The sequence below is a fragment of the Alexandromys fortis genome, unplaced genomic scaffold (assembly GCF_014885135.2).
Source record: "Alexandromys fortis isolate MF-2015 unplaced genomic scaffold, M_Fortis_MF-2015_v1.1 scaffold_191, whole genome shotgun sequence".
NCBI lineage: Eukaryota > Metazoa > Chordata > Mammalia > Rodentia > Cricetidae > Alexandromys > Alexandromys fortis.
The window spans coordinates 817,647-832,102 of NW_026068064.1; the positions used below are offsets into that span (position 1 = coordinate 817,647).

At 33.4% G+C, this 14,456-nt stretch overlaps 1 protein-coding gene across 4 annotated transcripts in view; it reads left to right on the forward strand.

The window, feature by feature from the left end:
- Cdh18 (cadherin 18) overlaps nucleotides 1-14,456 on the forward strand; it is a 319,968-nt gene that overhangs the window by 164,926 nt on the left and 140,586 nt on the right. For all 4 annotated transcript variants that reach the window (XM_050120488.1, XM_050120490.1, XM_050120491.1 and 1 more), the window contains exon 4: nucleotides 7,343-7,462. In XM_050120488.1, the coding sequence (XP_049976445.1) occupies nucleotides 7,343-7,462 (120 nt within the window). The remainder of the gene's footprint in view (nucleotides 1-7,342; nucleotides 7,463-14,456) is intronic.

Here is a 14,456-nt window from a genome sequence, read left to right on the forward strand (position 1 = left end):
GTAGAAAAAAAACCATGGAAGATGAACACAAATTGAGTGTCATATCTCTTCACAGAAGCAAACCTAATAACTTCCTACTACCTTAAAATAAGAATATCTATGTTCATTCAAAGCTCTATAGTCACCCTAGTTATAGTGACACAGGCTGTTAAATCCTAACACTCTGCATGCTGAAACACGCAGTTGTCTATGAGTTCAAGACCAATGTGGTCTCCACTGAGTTACAGACCAGCAAAAAGTTCTACTCTCAGAAAGGACCTAAAGTGTTATAGTGTGATCGAGCTCCTTCCATAAACAAATATACGCTTAACAATCTGCTGTAAATATCTCTATGCCAATTTTGCAAATGTATTGTATTAGTTATAATTTACTGTTTTAAAAGACTGTATTAATGCAAAACATTATATATACATACATATTAGATGAAATATAAACATAGGAGATAAAATATATTACACTAGACAGGATATATATAAATATATATATATATATATATATATACACAAAAAAAGATTTATAAACTTTGACGTATAGAATACTTACAGTTATCAGGGTGTTAATTTTGATCTTAACGCAAGCAAAATTTTGAATTATTTGAATGTTTTTACTTTGGTGCAAAATGTAGAATAATTGGCATGTGTATCATTTTAAATTTATTGGAAACATTAGTTTATTTGAGAAAATAGATTTTGTATTCCCTAAAATAAGTTATATTTTTAGTTAAAATCTAGCAAATAAAAACAATATACTAAATTCTTAAGAAAGCCTGGGAATGAGTCACTATCATTTCCTCTCCTGCATAGGCACAAATACATGGAGATGTTTCAGATTTAGTTACTATGCAAAAGCCAAGACTTACTAATACATTTCTTTTAGAAGCTTTTGGCATGAGGAAAACACAAGAACAATGGTATAAAACTTCATCATTCTGTAAAACTTATTAGAGATTAATTTTAGACTTTCTTAGCTTAGTCTAAATTAGAAACTTGGATTAAAAACAAGCAAAATTTTATTAACCAATTATTGATCATTTCTTGGCCATTGGCAGGAGGATAATGATTCATTGTTTCTCAGAACAAAGCTAATGATTATGCCAACTCTCCTAAGCCTGTTTTACAGGTGGATCTTGTTCATGGTTTGCTCCTGTAGATAATGGGAGATAATGAATTAGTTATCTTTGCTAATTACTGCCCATTATGATTTTGTACTTTATATATACCTATTGTCTGGCCATTGTCCTTTGTGTATTCAGTCTCTCAAATTTAACCTTAGAAAAAGTACATTCATTACTCTGTAGAAGGCTATGTAGTAACAATGTAGTATACCTTACAGTGTGATATGTGTTTATAGAAATAGTTCTAAAGGAGAAAAATAAATTATGATTGCTGGTACAGCAGAAGCAAATGCTCTGACTAAGGCTAAGGACAGAACTAAGTGATAAGTATGAGCATAAGTATTTATCAGGGAGTTCGAAAACATGTTGATTTAGCAAGACTGCAGTAGAAGTACTATAAGCTCCAGAAATATAGATATTGATGAGTTTTTACTCAAAAGTCTGACTGGAGCAGGCCTAAGAGCCTACCAGAAAGGCATAGTTTGATAGGATTGATCCATTCCTGATTCTCGAGTGGACAATAACACGGAGGGGCTCTCTCCCACACTGACCTGAAGAGCACCTAATTTGTTCTTTTAATACTGTTTTGTCATAATATACTGAAATCATGATACATTATTCTCGACAGTGAAGTTATTAAATTATATCTTTATTAAATTACTAAAATATTCTCTCAAGGGTAATTTCTGAAGCACTGCAGATTTCATGAAAATGGAAATACTTTATGGACAATTTTATGTATTTTTTAACTTTAAATATATTTTCTTGAACCATAAAAGATCCTTTCATAAAGTTTCATTATTTTTCTTACATATACTGATAAGTTCCCCAGAATAAAACATCAGCCAGAACCTAATACACTGAATAAATTAATTTTTTGAAAGTGAAAAAATCAGATTTATATTTTAAATCTCTCAGCATATCAACCCGGAGTGTAGAACACAACCTTTATGTGGGTTGTATTCTATGAGTATACAGTTAGCAGAGCATAGTCATTCACACAAGAAAGTAACTGAAGAATTGGGGATATATATGCTAATAATTTCTGCACCAATCAATGTTCAATAGAAAAAATAAACTTGTTGTCAGTGAGAGTGATGGAATACAGAGCTTGAGACACAAATATAGAAAATGTAGAGTATAAAAATCCAAAAAGACTGTGAGTATACTAGTGAAGATAGTCTCTCCGTGGACACTTCTGGTTCTAGATGATGTATTATAATATGACCTCAAGAGATGAGCCCCGGATGGTAGAAATTTGAAAAATATCATTAATAAGTAAATAAAACCATTAAAAAGCTAATATTTCTAGAAAAGTCTTTTATAAGGAAAGGGGGAGAAGGGATTAGAGAGAGAGATAGACTCACTTATCTGAAAGCCCATGAAAATGTTATTTAGAGAATAAATAAGGCTGACAAGCATATGATTACTCTACCTATTTTTACTACAGTCACTTACTCTTTAGGAAGAAGGAAATCATACACATTGTTCAATGCTGCAGGGAAAAATGAATGTTGCCAATGCTTTGCTCTGCAGTGTCATCTATCTAATTTTAAAATAAATTTTTATTATTTTAAATCATGGATATGTGTATATGTGTGTGTGTGTGTGATTGCAGATATTCTGAAAGGACACAGTTATTAGATTCCTCAGGAGTCAGAGGTAATACAGCTTGTGAATTGCCTGAGATGGATACTGAAAATTGAACACAGGGCCATTGGAAGAACAAGAAGTACCAAGCCATATCTACAGTCAATACTTTCTCCTGATATTCAATTCCAGAGATTCGTTTGTAAAAATCTATTTATAAAATTGTATTTTGTCTATAGAGTTAGATAATAAATGTGCCTTTATTCATGGAGATGCATCTGAATTGGGGTTGTGTTCTATCAAGAGATTGTATAAGAGAAAATCATAAGAAAATAGCAGAGGCAGGAAATTATGACTGGGAAGAGTAACTGAATATATAGATTTTTCAGAATAGATAGATGTGTTTGAGTTGTATAACTTTATAACTCTCAATATCATGTTTATAAATATAATTTAATATAACTTTTTCCATATTGATTTTTATCATTACATTAAATAGCTTATAGGAATGGCTTTTCAACATCCTTTTAAAGAAATGCGTATCATGCCATTGATATATTTTTCATTTAAAGATGCTATAAAACTTCCACATTGGATAATTAAATAAGTATGTAAATGAAATTTAAAAATAAACAGTAGCCATAATTTACATACAGGGTAGAATTGAATGTGTGTGTGCATGCACATGTGTGTGTTTCACATTCATGTGAACATGGAGCATCGTAAGAAATTTATAAGACAATGTATGGCATGTAATTCTCACTTTTTCCACCATGTGAGTTAGGAAAATAGATGTCAAGTCATTAAACTTGGCAGTGAGAAAGATGTCCATCTGAGCCATCTGTCAGATCCTAAAATAGTGATTTTTCTGTTGTTACTCAGCAGAGATGCTGTTTAAGGTTTATCTCAGACATAATTTTTGAAAATATTATAACTTTCGGGTGAATAAAGTGTGAGAAAATCCCACAAAAACTAAAGTCCACTGTTATTCATCTGTTAGTGAAAGTCTAGTCCCCCTGTGTAGTACAAAATTCGGAGTGCTGATGAGTCTTGTTTTATTCCAAAATCCTAAGGAAGTCTTTTGAGAAGTATGCCTCAAGAGCTTCCTTCAGTAAAGCCTTTCAGCCTGCAGAAATCTTTAGCTTATTTTTATCCAAATGTTTTGCTTAGCCTCGATTCTCGTGGGACTTTAACACAATTGTGAACTCTGACAAGTCACGTGTAGTAATTGGCAACCTCAGAGTATTTGCTTGGTATTAAAAAAAAGTCTTGTTAAATATTTCAAATTGGTCTTTAGGGACTTTCAAAGAAGGCCACTCATATGCTTCTTGTTGATATGCAACTTGACAAAATGTGTGCTATTTAAAAAGCATCAGAACAAAGGAAAACCAAGTGAAGGGAAGGACAAGGTGGATTCTCCGGAGGGGGAAATAGACTTAAGTTACATTGTAAAGATATTTGGAAAGCCTTTTTTTCATGCATTTAAATCTTTTCAGATTTGTAGAAAACATCAGCTGAGAGGAACTAATCCCTAGGCTTTGAACAGCAAGTGTGTGTCACAGGAAATACTCGGAATAAAACACTGCTTGGGAAATGATTTATGTGCTGCAGAATCCAGCATCGCCAGGGTTGCCGTTTACAATAGAAATGCTTCTGCAATCAGAAAATGTTTCCATCCATGTATGCAGGGTTTCTCGCAAGAAAGGCCAGTTAGGCAGGGGATGTGATGTAGTCCTGATAAGTATTAATCAAATCAAAATAATTCCCAGCAAATGTTACAGTCCACATTAAACATTCTGACAGATTAGTCAAATTATAGACCTTATTCTATATATCTTTCTTGGGAAATTTATCTTTTTCTTTTTTACCAAGGACACTATTTTACCACATACTATGAGAGAAAGAATTGCGCACTCCACTGTGAGAGGATCTTTATTGATAAAGTTATATTGAGGGAAAAACCTATCACACAATCTTCTCACTCCACTCACTCTGTATGGCATGTACATATAGCAATATGATAACAATAAAGCATGTAAAACAAAATAAAAGCTGATTTTTTTCATATAAACTTTTAAAGATAAAAAAGGTTAATCATTAAAATGACCAATATAACTCAGCCATTGGTTTAATTTTAAATGGCAACAAATGGAAAACTAGAAATATATGAGTCTCCAAAATATTAACCTGTATGACATTCAATTAATATATGAGGATGCTGTTTGTTTACTTCACTCAGCAGTGTATCTGGGACCAAATACCATATGGGATTTTTCATTGTTTGCTGTTGGCTTCCAATTTCTAGACAATTGTTAGGATTTAACAGTCAGTGTTGAGGACAGGTACCGTTTATTTCATTCTATCTCACAGATGCAGAAAGTACAAATAGGAGAACTGTGTTTTCATGGGCGCATTCTACCTCAGTACACTAAGGGTGTCCAATGTTCTCAAGTATTTTCTGCTGCTTCCTCACAGATTCTCCCTGTCATTCTATTGCTCCCTGAGTGTTGGTGGGGGGCCATAAGTCTATCATGCAATGAATCATCATTATAAAGAATACTTAACCTTTTCATCATTGTTAAGTTTGCCCTTCTTAGAGGTTTAAATGAAACTTGCTTTCCAATGTTTCAATCTTCAGACCATAGGATCCTAATATACATTTCAATATCCTATCAGCAGAATAATACAAAGTAAAGGTATACATGATTTATATTTTAAACTTAGACCTCTTCAAGTCAACGCATGTATGAGTAGCCCATTAATCTTCCCTTCTTTATTGAGTAACAAGCTATATTATAATGTGATATAGTTTAATGATTGTTCCACTAAGAGACACTTCATCTCTTTCTATTATGAGACTATGAGAACAAAATTTGTTTGACAAATATTTATAAGATGCTTTTATATTAATAAAATTTTCTATTTGGCATAAATGCCTTATAATTTTTGGGTCATACTACAATTGTTAATTTTGTTTTAAAAATAGCAGCTTCATTCTCCTATGATTTACATCAGTGTTTGTATCACCTGTTTCACTGCTCCGCTGTCAGGATTTAGTTCCCAGTGTGTTACACTAATCTATAGCTTAAATGTAGATGTGACATAGTCCTTATCATTTATATTTATTTCAGGTGCTTATTGTATAAACTAAAATAAGTGTCTTAGAATTTCATTATGTTATTAGACACATATGTGCATTTTTTTGTTGCAAAAGCGAACTTATTCTGGTGTTCTAGAATCCCTCAAAGACATGGAATAAGGTTTGGTTAAGGCTGTGTCTGAGTTTCAAAGCAGAAATAAAAATTCTAAAGTGGTTGATATTAGAAAATAAATGCTTGCAAAATTTACAACAAAATTCACAACAGAACGTTACTGCACTGTATACTCAACAACAAGAATCAATACAAAATTTTGTAAAAGCTCTTTTGGTTGTGTAATATTTTTGTTTGACATACAATTTTTAAGTATTAGATAATTTTTTAGTGATATAGTATTCATCACAGAATAATTTGTAAAGTAAATTTGGTTAACAGAGTAGGGTATTTACCCACTTATCATAAAGTTGAACAACCCTCAAATAGTTGGCAGTTATAGTGGGGACTAATTTTAACTGAAGAATAATTCATGTAATTCATGTAAAGTAGATGTATGTATCAAAATAAGCAATTCACAAAGTATAAGGAAAAAATCAGAATGATACATCTCCAATTTTAACACTCCAAATATGCATGTTAATGTTTACTAATTATTTTAAAGTTTCTACGATTCAAAACTTATTGTAATATTTGTTTTAAAAAGACAATTATGTCCATTTTGTAAAGAAGCCTCAGAATAAATGATGTTTGAATCAAGGATAGTAGTTTGAGACTCAGCATTCCAAACAAGGTATACAAAACAAATAGATAAATATACGATGTAATATAGATTGAGTGGTTGAATATCACTGGTAATATCATTTGTCCATCTTCTCATTTTAATCATGCATTATCTCATCTTTGGTACTAAGGATGTTCTTAATACATGAACTGTATAGCCTCATTGTATTCTTGACTTATCAAGACATGCAATATCACTTAATTTATGGGCAATAATAAAAGCCCATTCTTGTTAACATATCAGTAAGAACATTTCAATGTTGTCATATAAGAAATTATAATACAACACTAGCATGTGTTGTATTTGAGCTTATATGTTACTAATAGTATGGAGATAAAGTAAACTATATATATATATATATATATATATATATATATATATATATATATAGTACACAAACTTAAGAAGTAATTTATGGGAGGCTGGATAGCTCCCTCAATTGTCAAGAGCATTGGCTGCTTTTACAAAAGACTTGTGGTCATTTCCCAATGCCCATATTGGGTAATTCAAATCTGCCTGTGACTCCAGGGCTGGCATATCCCATGGGCATTTTCTGGCTTTCTGGGCACCTCTGCTTATATATGAATATACTCATGTACACACAAATACAAATAAATGCAGAAATAAATCTTAAGAGAATAAAATTTGGTAGGTCATAGTCACCTTGGTAATGCATCGAAACTGAAACAAACACTTTTACTGTGCTCAAATGAGTCATGCGCTAAATGACATCACACTAAAATTTGTTTTCTGAATGCACAGGTACCTCTGTTCTACAGGTGACAGCTACAGATGCAGATGACCCCACCTATGGAAACAGTGCTCGTGTTGTTTACAGCATCCTGCAAGGACAACCTTATTTCTCCGTGGATCCTAAAACAGGTTAGCAAATTTACGTATGTTATTATGCAAGTATTTCCATCAATAATACAAATGATGCTATTTTCTTTTTACTGTTTCTCCTGGCTTATAAGAAACACTCTTCTCTATTTAACCCATTGCTAAATTAAAATATAATTACATCATTTCCCCCTTACCTTACCTCCTTCCAGATACTTTTAGGTACCATGCAGCAACCCTCCCATGCTTGTTGCCTCAATCTCAAACTGATAGCCTGTCTTTTTACTCTTATTGCTACAGACATATGTACATATGTACTTGTTTACATATATGAATAATGTATGCACAAATATATTAATATATTTTGCTGAATTGATTGCATGCTCTTGTCCTCTCTCTCTCTCTCTCTCTCTCTCTCTCTCTCTCTCTCTCTCTCTCTCTCTCTCGGGTGTTTCTATATGCTTTCATGTCTGAAAATGTTGCATTGGTTAACTAGTTAAGGGGGCTCATTCCCAAGAGAGGCAAATTCTCCCCTCTCCCAGGAGTCATTACTTGTCTATGGATTTGGTCTAAATGTAGGAACCCATGAAAGTTCCCTGTTCAATCATAGCACGCTTATTGTTTATGCAGTCACTTCCAGGAGAGACTTTCACAGCACACTTTCTGATATTTTGTCACCGATAATCTTTTGTCCTGTCTAATGAGATGTTTCCTGAGTCATTGACAGAGGAGCTAGAATTTTTAGATGCATTCATTGGGGCTGGGTTCTCCAAGATCATGTGATCTATGCATCTGTGTTCACTTATGATTTATGTGATTGTCCCTATTTTCTGTAGAGGGAAGCTTCTTTGTACTGACTAGGGGAGTTTCACTTTTCTGTGACTGTAAAGATAAATACAAGAATGCAATAAAGAGCTATGTTAGTCTAGCAAATTGTTGTTAGTAGAACTTTTCTAAAGTCCTTGACCTTATTAGCCCTGGGATATAGTTTTATTTCTAGCACTAGGTACAGTTTCCTTCGTGTTGGAAGGAAAAAAGTCCCAAAAGACTGCTACTAGTCATCATCAACAAGAAAGGGTCACGTAGATATCTTGCCGTGCTGGTTGTAGATGTGGTTCATGACTTTAACAGCTGGGAAGGCAGCCTTTGACAGTATGCATAGTGTTTTTTGGCACCTTGGAAGGTACACTGCAGAAAGGAGATATTTGTTGAAATAGGAGAGGTGGGGCTGTGTCCCCAGCACCCCGGCCGCCTGCTAGCTTATGCCCGAAATAACAACACACAAACTGTATTCATTTAAACACTGCTTTGCCCATTTCTATCTAGCCTCTTCTCCGCTAACTCTCGCTCCTGGACTAGCCCATTTCTACTAATGTGTGTAAGCACCCCAAGGTGCGCTTACCAGGAAGATTCTAGCCTCTGTCCATCCTGGGTTGGAGCTGCCTGGGAGAGTGGAGCCTGGCATCTCTACTTCAGAGAGCAGAGATGTCAAGTCTCTCCAGGAGCAGAGCAGAGTCTGAGCTCACTTCCTCTTCTTCCCAGCATCCTATTCTGTTTACTCTTCCCACCTATGTTTTAACCTATCAGGGCCAAGGAGTTTATTTATTGCTTAACCAATGAAATCAACAGATTGATATATGACACTCCCACATCAGATATTCATGTCTGATGTAGTTGGGATCAACAGAGTCCTGCATCTTTTATATGCAGTGTGTTCAGGAATTGGAGTTCACCTTCAACCTATGGTACCTAGACAAGCACTGCATCAATAGTCTATATCGTTTAGAGAGTCTATTGGACTGCCCTGACCAATCATGCAAGGGAAGGTTTCTCTTGGCTGGTGCTAGGTATTTTATTTGTGTAAAGAGTTCTACATTAGTCCTATGGTTTCAAATCTGTCCTAGTTTCAAATCATCTTATACTACGAAGTACACAACAGTAAGAAGTTTGAGTCTTAAGCACACTTTCAGAACCTAATAGGACTAGATTACTGTGAGTGGTGTTTTATTATCTTGTCTTAAAGAGGATTTGACTAAGTAGTCTTCCTTACTTTGAAAAGAGGTTCCAGCATTCAAGTTCACTGCCAGAAACAGACCTGTGTTTCTGTTTCCCTAGATGATACAATGTAGAACCAATACACAAAGAAGGAGTTATAAGTGGAGGATAAACTCATAGAAAAGCATTCATGTATCCACACATTTTATACATATTAATTGTAATATAGACTGAAATACTTCATTGACGATGTAAAAATAAATGTTGTAAAACAAGTGTCAGTAATGTGTTATACATTATTTTGTGACACTCCAGTCAATTTAGTTTTGAGATATTTATAGAGGGGAAAATTCTTATGAACCTGATAATCAAAATGCCTATGAATTGTTATCTCTGTTAGTGCTCAACTGAAAATTTATTGACAACTGAATTACCTCACTATTTGATATAAGTGATCTTCTTTTTATTCCTGCCTCTAAACCAAGTTTGCATTAAACAAAATAGAAGTAGATTTCTGCTTTGCACAAGTGTATTATGAAAGAAATAAGCAGAGAAAATGTAGCATTGCTTTTTTCCTATGAACACACATATACCCATGTATAAACATACATGTACCCAAATAAATCTGTAGTCCATTAATACTCTGTATATTAGTCAAATGTTTTCATATAAGAAAATGTCATATTTACTTAACAATAAATTGAAATAAAGGCATCCTGCATAAAATATGTTTTAAACTTTAGTATTCTAATTATGCCTCATATCAGTTTAAAAAATCAGGTTTCTATATATATCATATTATCTGAATTGGTGCCTATATTTTGAATGTGAATGTAGGCAGGTGTGGGAAGGAACTTGTGTGAGCTAAACAGATTTTTGAGGGTAATTGTCTGCCTCTGTATGCTGTTATCGTTTGTGTTTTATATCTGTTCTTATCAGCATGCTATTGGTAGCACACCATTTAAATGCAATTAACATTTGGGTATAGTTATAAATCTTACAGGCAGATCAAGTAATGATTAACACAGAATTTTATCTCAGGTATAAAGAGACTCTCCCACAGTTTCTAATGCATTAAACTCTATTAGTTCTTAGACCTCTTTTTTCTTCTTCTCTTCCAAATGCATAGTGTATTAAATGAAATACATGTTTCCATGGGTATCTGTGCTAATGTCAGTATTTCACTGGCCAAAGCATCATGGGGGCTGTGTGTCTATTTCCTATTTATCACGCCAGTAATAAAAGAAAGTATTTTTAAAGTTGCATTAAGCCAGTAATGTGCTAAGCAGTTATTGAAGAAAGTGCTAAGATGAGTTCTAAGACAAACACTCATTATTTTCTGCAAAGCTTCCACATTTTGGCTACTTGTGCTTAAAAACCTTATTACCATGCAATTAACCATGCTTAAAACTAATGAATCTAGTTACAACTGTGCTTCCAAATGCCCAGAATATAATCTAAACAGACATAGTGAAAAGAAGAGAATCAGTTGCTACGATAGGGTGTTATATAGGAAGCATGGGAACACTAGACATTTGCAAAGGTGCATTTTTATAGTATAACTTAATTCCATTCTCCTAATTGAATGATCCAGCCTAACACATTTCCAATTACTTTTATTGAAGTCCTATTATTATAATGCATAACTTAACGTTTCTCCAAAAATAACAATGAGATTTCAGTGCTTATCATTAAAAATTTGTACTTGTATTACCTTATTTCCATTATGGTAAAAGTACATTTTGTTATTCACCTTGATTTTATAATAATGAGTTCCCAAAGAGACTGTGTTTTTCTGTTGTATAAACCATATGTTAAAACCAGTATCCAAAGATAGCAATGATGAGATTATTGGTTCAGCATATTAAATAGATATCATTTAATAACTTGTGGGGTTTTAAACTGAAATTCCTTAATTAGTACTGTGAACCAAATAGTTTGTAAATTGTGCAACCTTTGTTATAATCAATGTGATGTTCCTCAGTATATAAGACAACCAAAGAGTACCCACTAAAATATTATTTTAAAATTAACACTTGACAAGTAGAAACATTTATAGGAATGAATATTAAAAATACACTATTTATGGCAGATTATGAATGAAACATTGGTGCAGAATGAGCAAATAACAATTTTTACTAATATCTAAAACAGAAACACTTAGCTATTTGAGGAAGGTTGTAGACCAGGTTGGCCTTGAACTCACAGAGATCTACCTGCCTTTATGTACCAATGCTGAGATTAAAGGTGTGTCCCATCACTTCCTGGCTGAGGATCATTATTTTAACATAACACATAGCTCATTCCAATGCTGTCATTTTACTGTAAACATCATTAGAAGTAAATGATTATATTGAAGACTTCTGCGCTTTTCTGACGGTCGAAGGCAGTAGCTGAATAATCCATTGGCTTTCCATAGAATCTAGTTTTCTTACCTACGTCCAAGGAGCAGAGTTCAAGGAGATGCCTTCCCAGTGTCTTTGCAGCAGAAAATACATATTATATACAAAACAAGCAAGGAATCTTGAATTAGGAACAGAATCTGGTTACTGGTTCTGCCTCTGATAGTGACTTGATGGCTCCCTTAAAAGAAGGCACTTCATATTTCTTCTGCTAAGGCACATGAGGAATGTCTGTGCCACAAATGTGTTCAAGTATTCCGATGATCACTTCAGGAAATTTGAAACTCTAGACAAAAGCAGAAGCCAGAGATAAATTATGAAGTAAGAATTCTATACTGACTTACCACATGCGGGGTCAGATCTACTGTGTTAAAATGTGGTATCTCCTATGTCAGTCTAAAATGATGTTAGTGATGCATACATGTCACAGAGTTAGCTTTTGATACACACTTAATAAAAAGTTGAGTCTTTTTTCAATTTTATATTTATTTTATGAAATTGAATTTAATTGTTTGTAATACATGCAGTATATATGTATATATATACATTTTTGTAATAACACAGTGTGTTATAAACAAATATATTAATGCTGTAAATAAACATGTAAGTATCTGAAAATATTGCAAGTATAAATAGCATGTCTAATTTTCAGGTATATAAAAGTAATAGAGTTTAAATGATTGACTTTAGTTTTATATACACCGCTATTTACACTTGAATTCAGCATTCCTAGTATGGTTTAGCACTTCAATGTTATTTGCTGTTTGATATTAAAAATCAGACACTGAACACCAAATTTCTTGTTAATCATTCAATTATGTAGGAATTACATCTACTTCACAGTACAGAAATCTCCTCACGTACAATACAGAACTTTCTACTTAATGGTAACATATAGTTCCAAAGGTTTGAATCATATCACTAATCATTTATGTATGGAATATTATACGTGTGCCTTCTTATAACAATAATTGACAGGTAATAGACTCATAATTAGTTCATTTAAAGTTTATTATGACATCTATATAGAACCAGTTAAATTTATATTTTACAAAAATAATATTCTTTATTAAAAATTACTTTGTAGATACTTTATGCTTTGATACAAATATGCAACTTAATATTTACTAAATTGGTCAGATTCCAGAAAAATTGCATTCCAATTCCAGTGTGTCTAAATTTGTAATGAGGGTGCCTATCTAGTTATCTTGACAAATTATCTCAGCTGTGTATCAGGAAAAATGCCAGTGTCCAGCAATGTTCTGTGTCCTCTTTACTCTATCCTGTAAGATAAATAAGATTTTATTACCATTGAGTGATGGATAGTCATACAGGCCTTTGGAGTAGTGTTATCTAAAATAAACAAAAAATAATTTCATTGTATGAAAGAAGTATTTAGAATAGATTAATACATCTTTTTTCTCCTAAGTAAGGAAGGTGCCAGTTCAATTTAATTTTGAGCAGTGTGGGAGATTTGAATATGATTTCATTCTTCTGGAAGTAGACATCCACATTTCATAGCATTGTTTATTAAAAAGTTTACCCACTTTTCTTTTTTAGCCTTTTTTTTGCTTTATTTTATTTTTTTAAAGAAAAACAATCATCTTTCATTATACATACCAAACCAAGTTTCCCCTTCCTTCCCTCCTCCCATTCTCTCCACTTACCCCCCCACACACATCCAAACCCCCACCCACTCCTCCTCCCCTCACTCAGAGAGGGGAAGGCACATTGCTTTGGGGAAGGTTCTATGGCGATATTTAAGATATTCATCAGTCTGACTACAGCGCAAGGCCACTTTGAGCACTCTCTCCTCTATTACTTAGGGTCTTAGCTGGGGCCATTCTTGAGGATTTCTGGCAATTTCTCTAGAGCCAGGTTCTTTGCTTGCTCCATAATGGCCCCCTCAATCAAGATATCGATTTCCTTGCTCCCACTTTCCTAATACATGTTTTTGATGATTTAGTCAAATGTTAAGTGTGTATAGCTGTGTGGATTTACCTGTGGCTCTTCAGAACTCACAGTGGTTTACAGGTATGTTTCTGTGTGCCACTCTTTATCACTGTGGTAAGTATATTTTATAATTAAATGATGTATTGGTTTGTTTTGCATTATTCTTGTTTTCTTAAAAATTCTAGATTTTTTTTTCAGTTCTGTAAAGATTGTCTTTGGAAGTTTGAGAGGGACTGCTTTGAATCTCTGCAGCTTTCAATGCAGCCCTTGCTGTGATATAAATCCTGCCAAATCAAAAAGCATAGGAGGGAATTTCACCATCTGGTGGCTTCTTCGATTTAGTTTTTATCACCATAAAGTTTCCCTTACAAAGGTCTTCCAACCCTTTGTTTAGATTTATTCTAACACATGTTGAGACATCTGTGAATAGCATATTTTTCCTGGTCTTTTTTTTTTATCAGAAATCTTATTTTCAGTGCCTCTAGAAACAACCGATTTCTATACATTGATATTGTACCCTGCTAGTTTACTGAAAGTGCTTATCAGATTCAGAGAATTTTAGGTGTAGTATATGTTCTATATTGAGAATAGAATAACTTTGAGTTCATCTAAAACATCCATTTAAACTGTAAACATGGCAACTGCTAACAGAGTGTAGGGAAATCAATTCATGGTATAGACAGAGG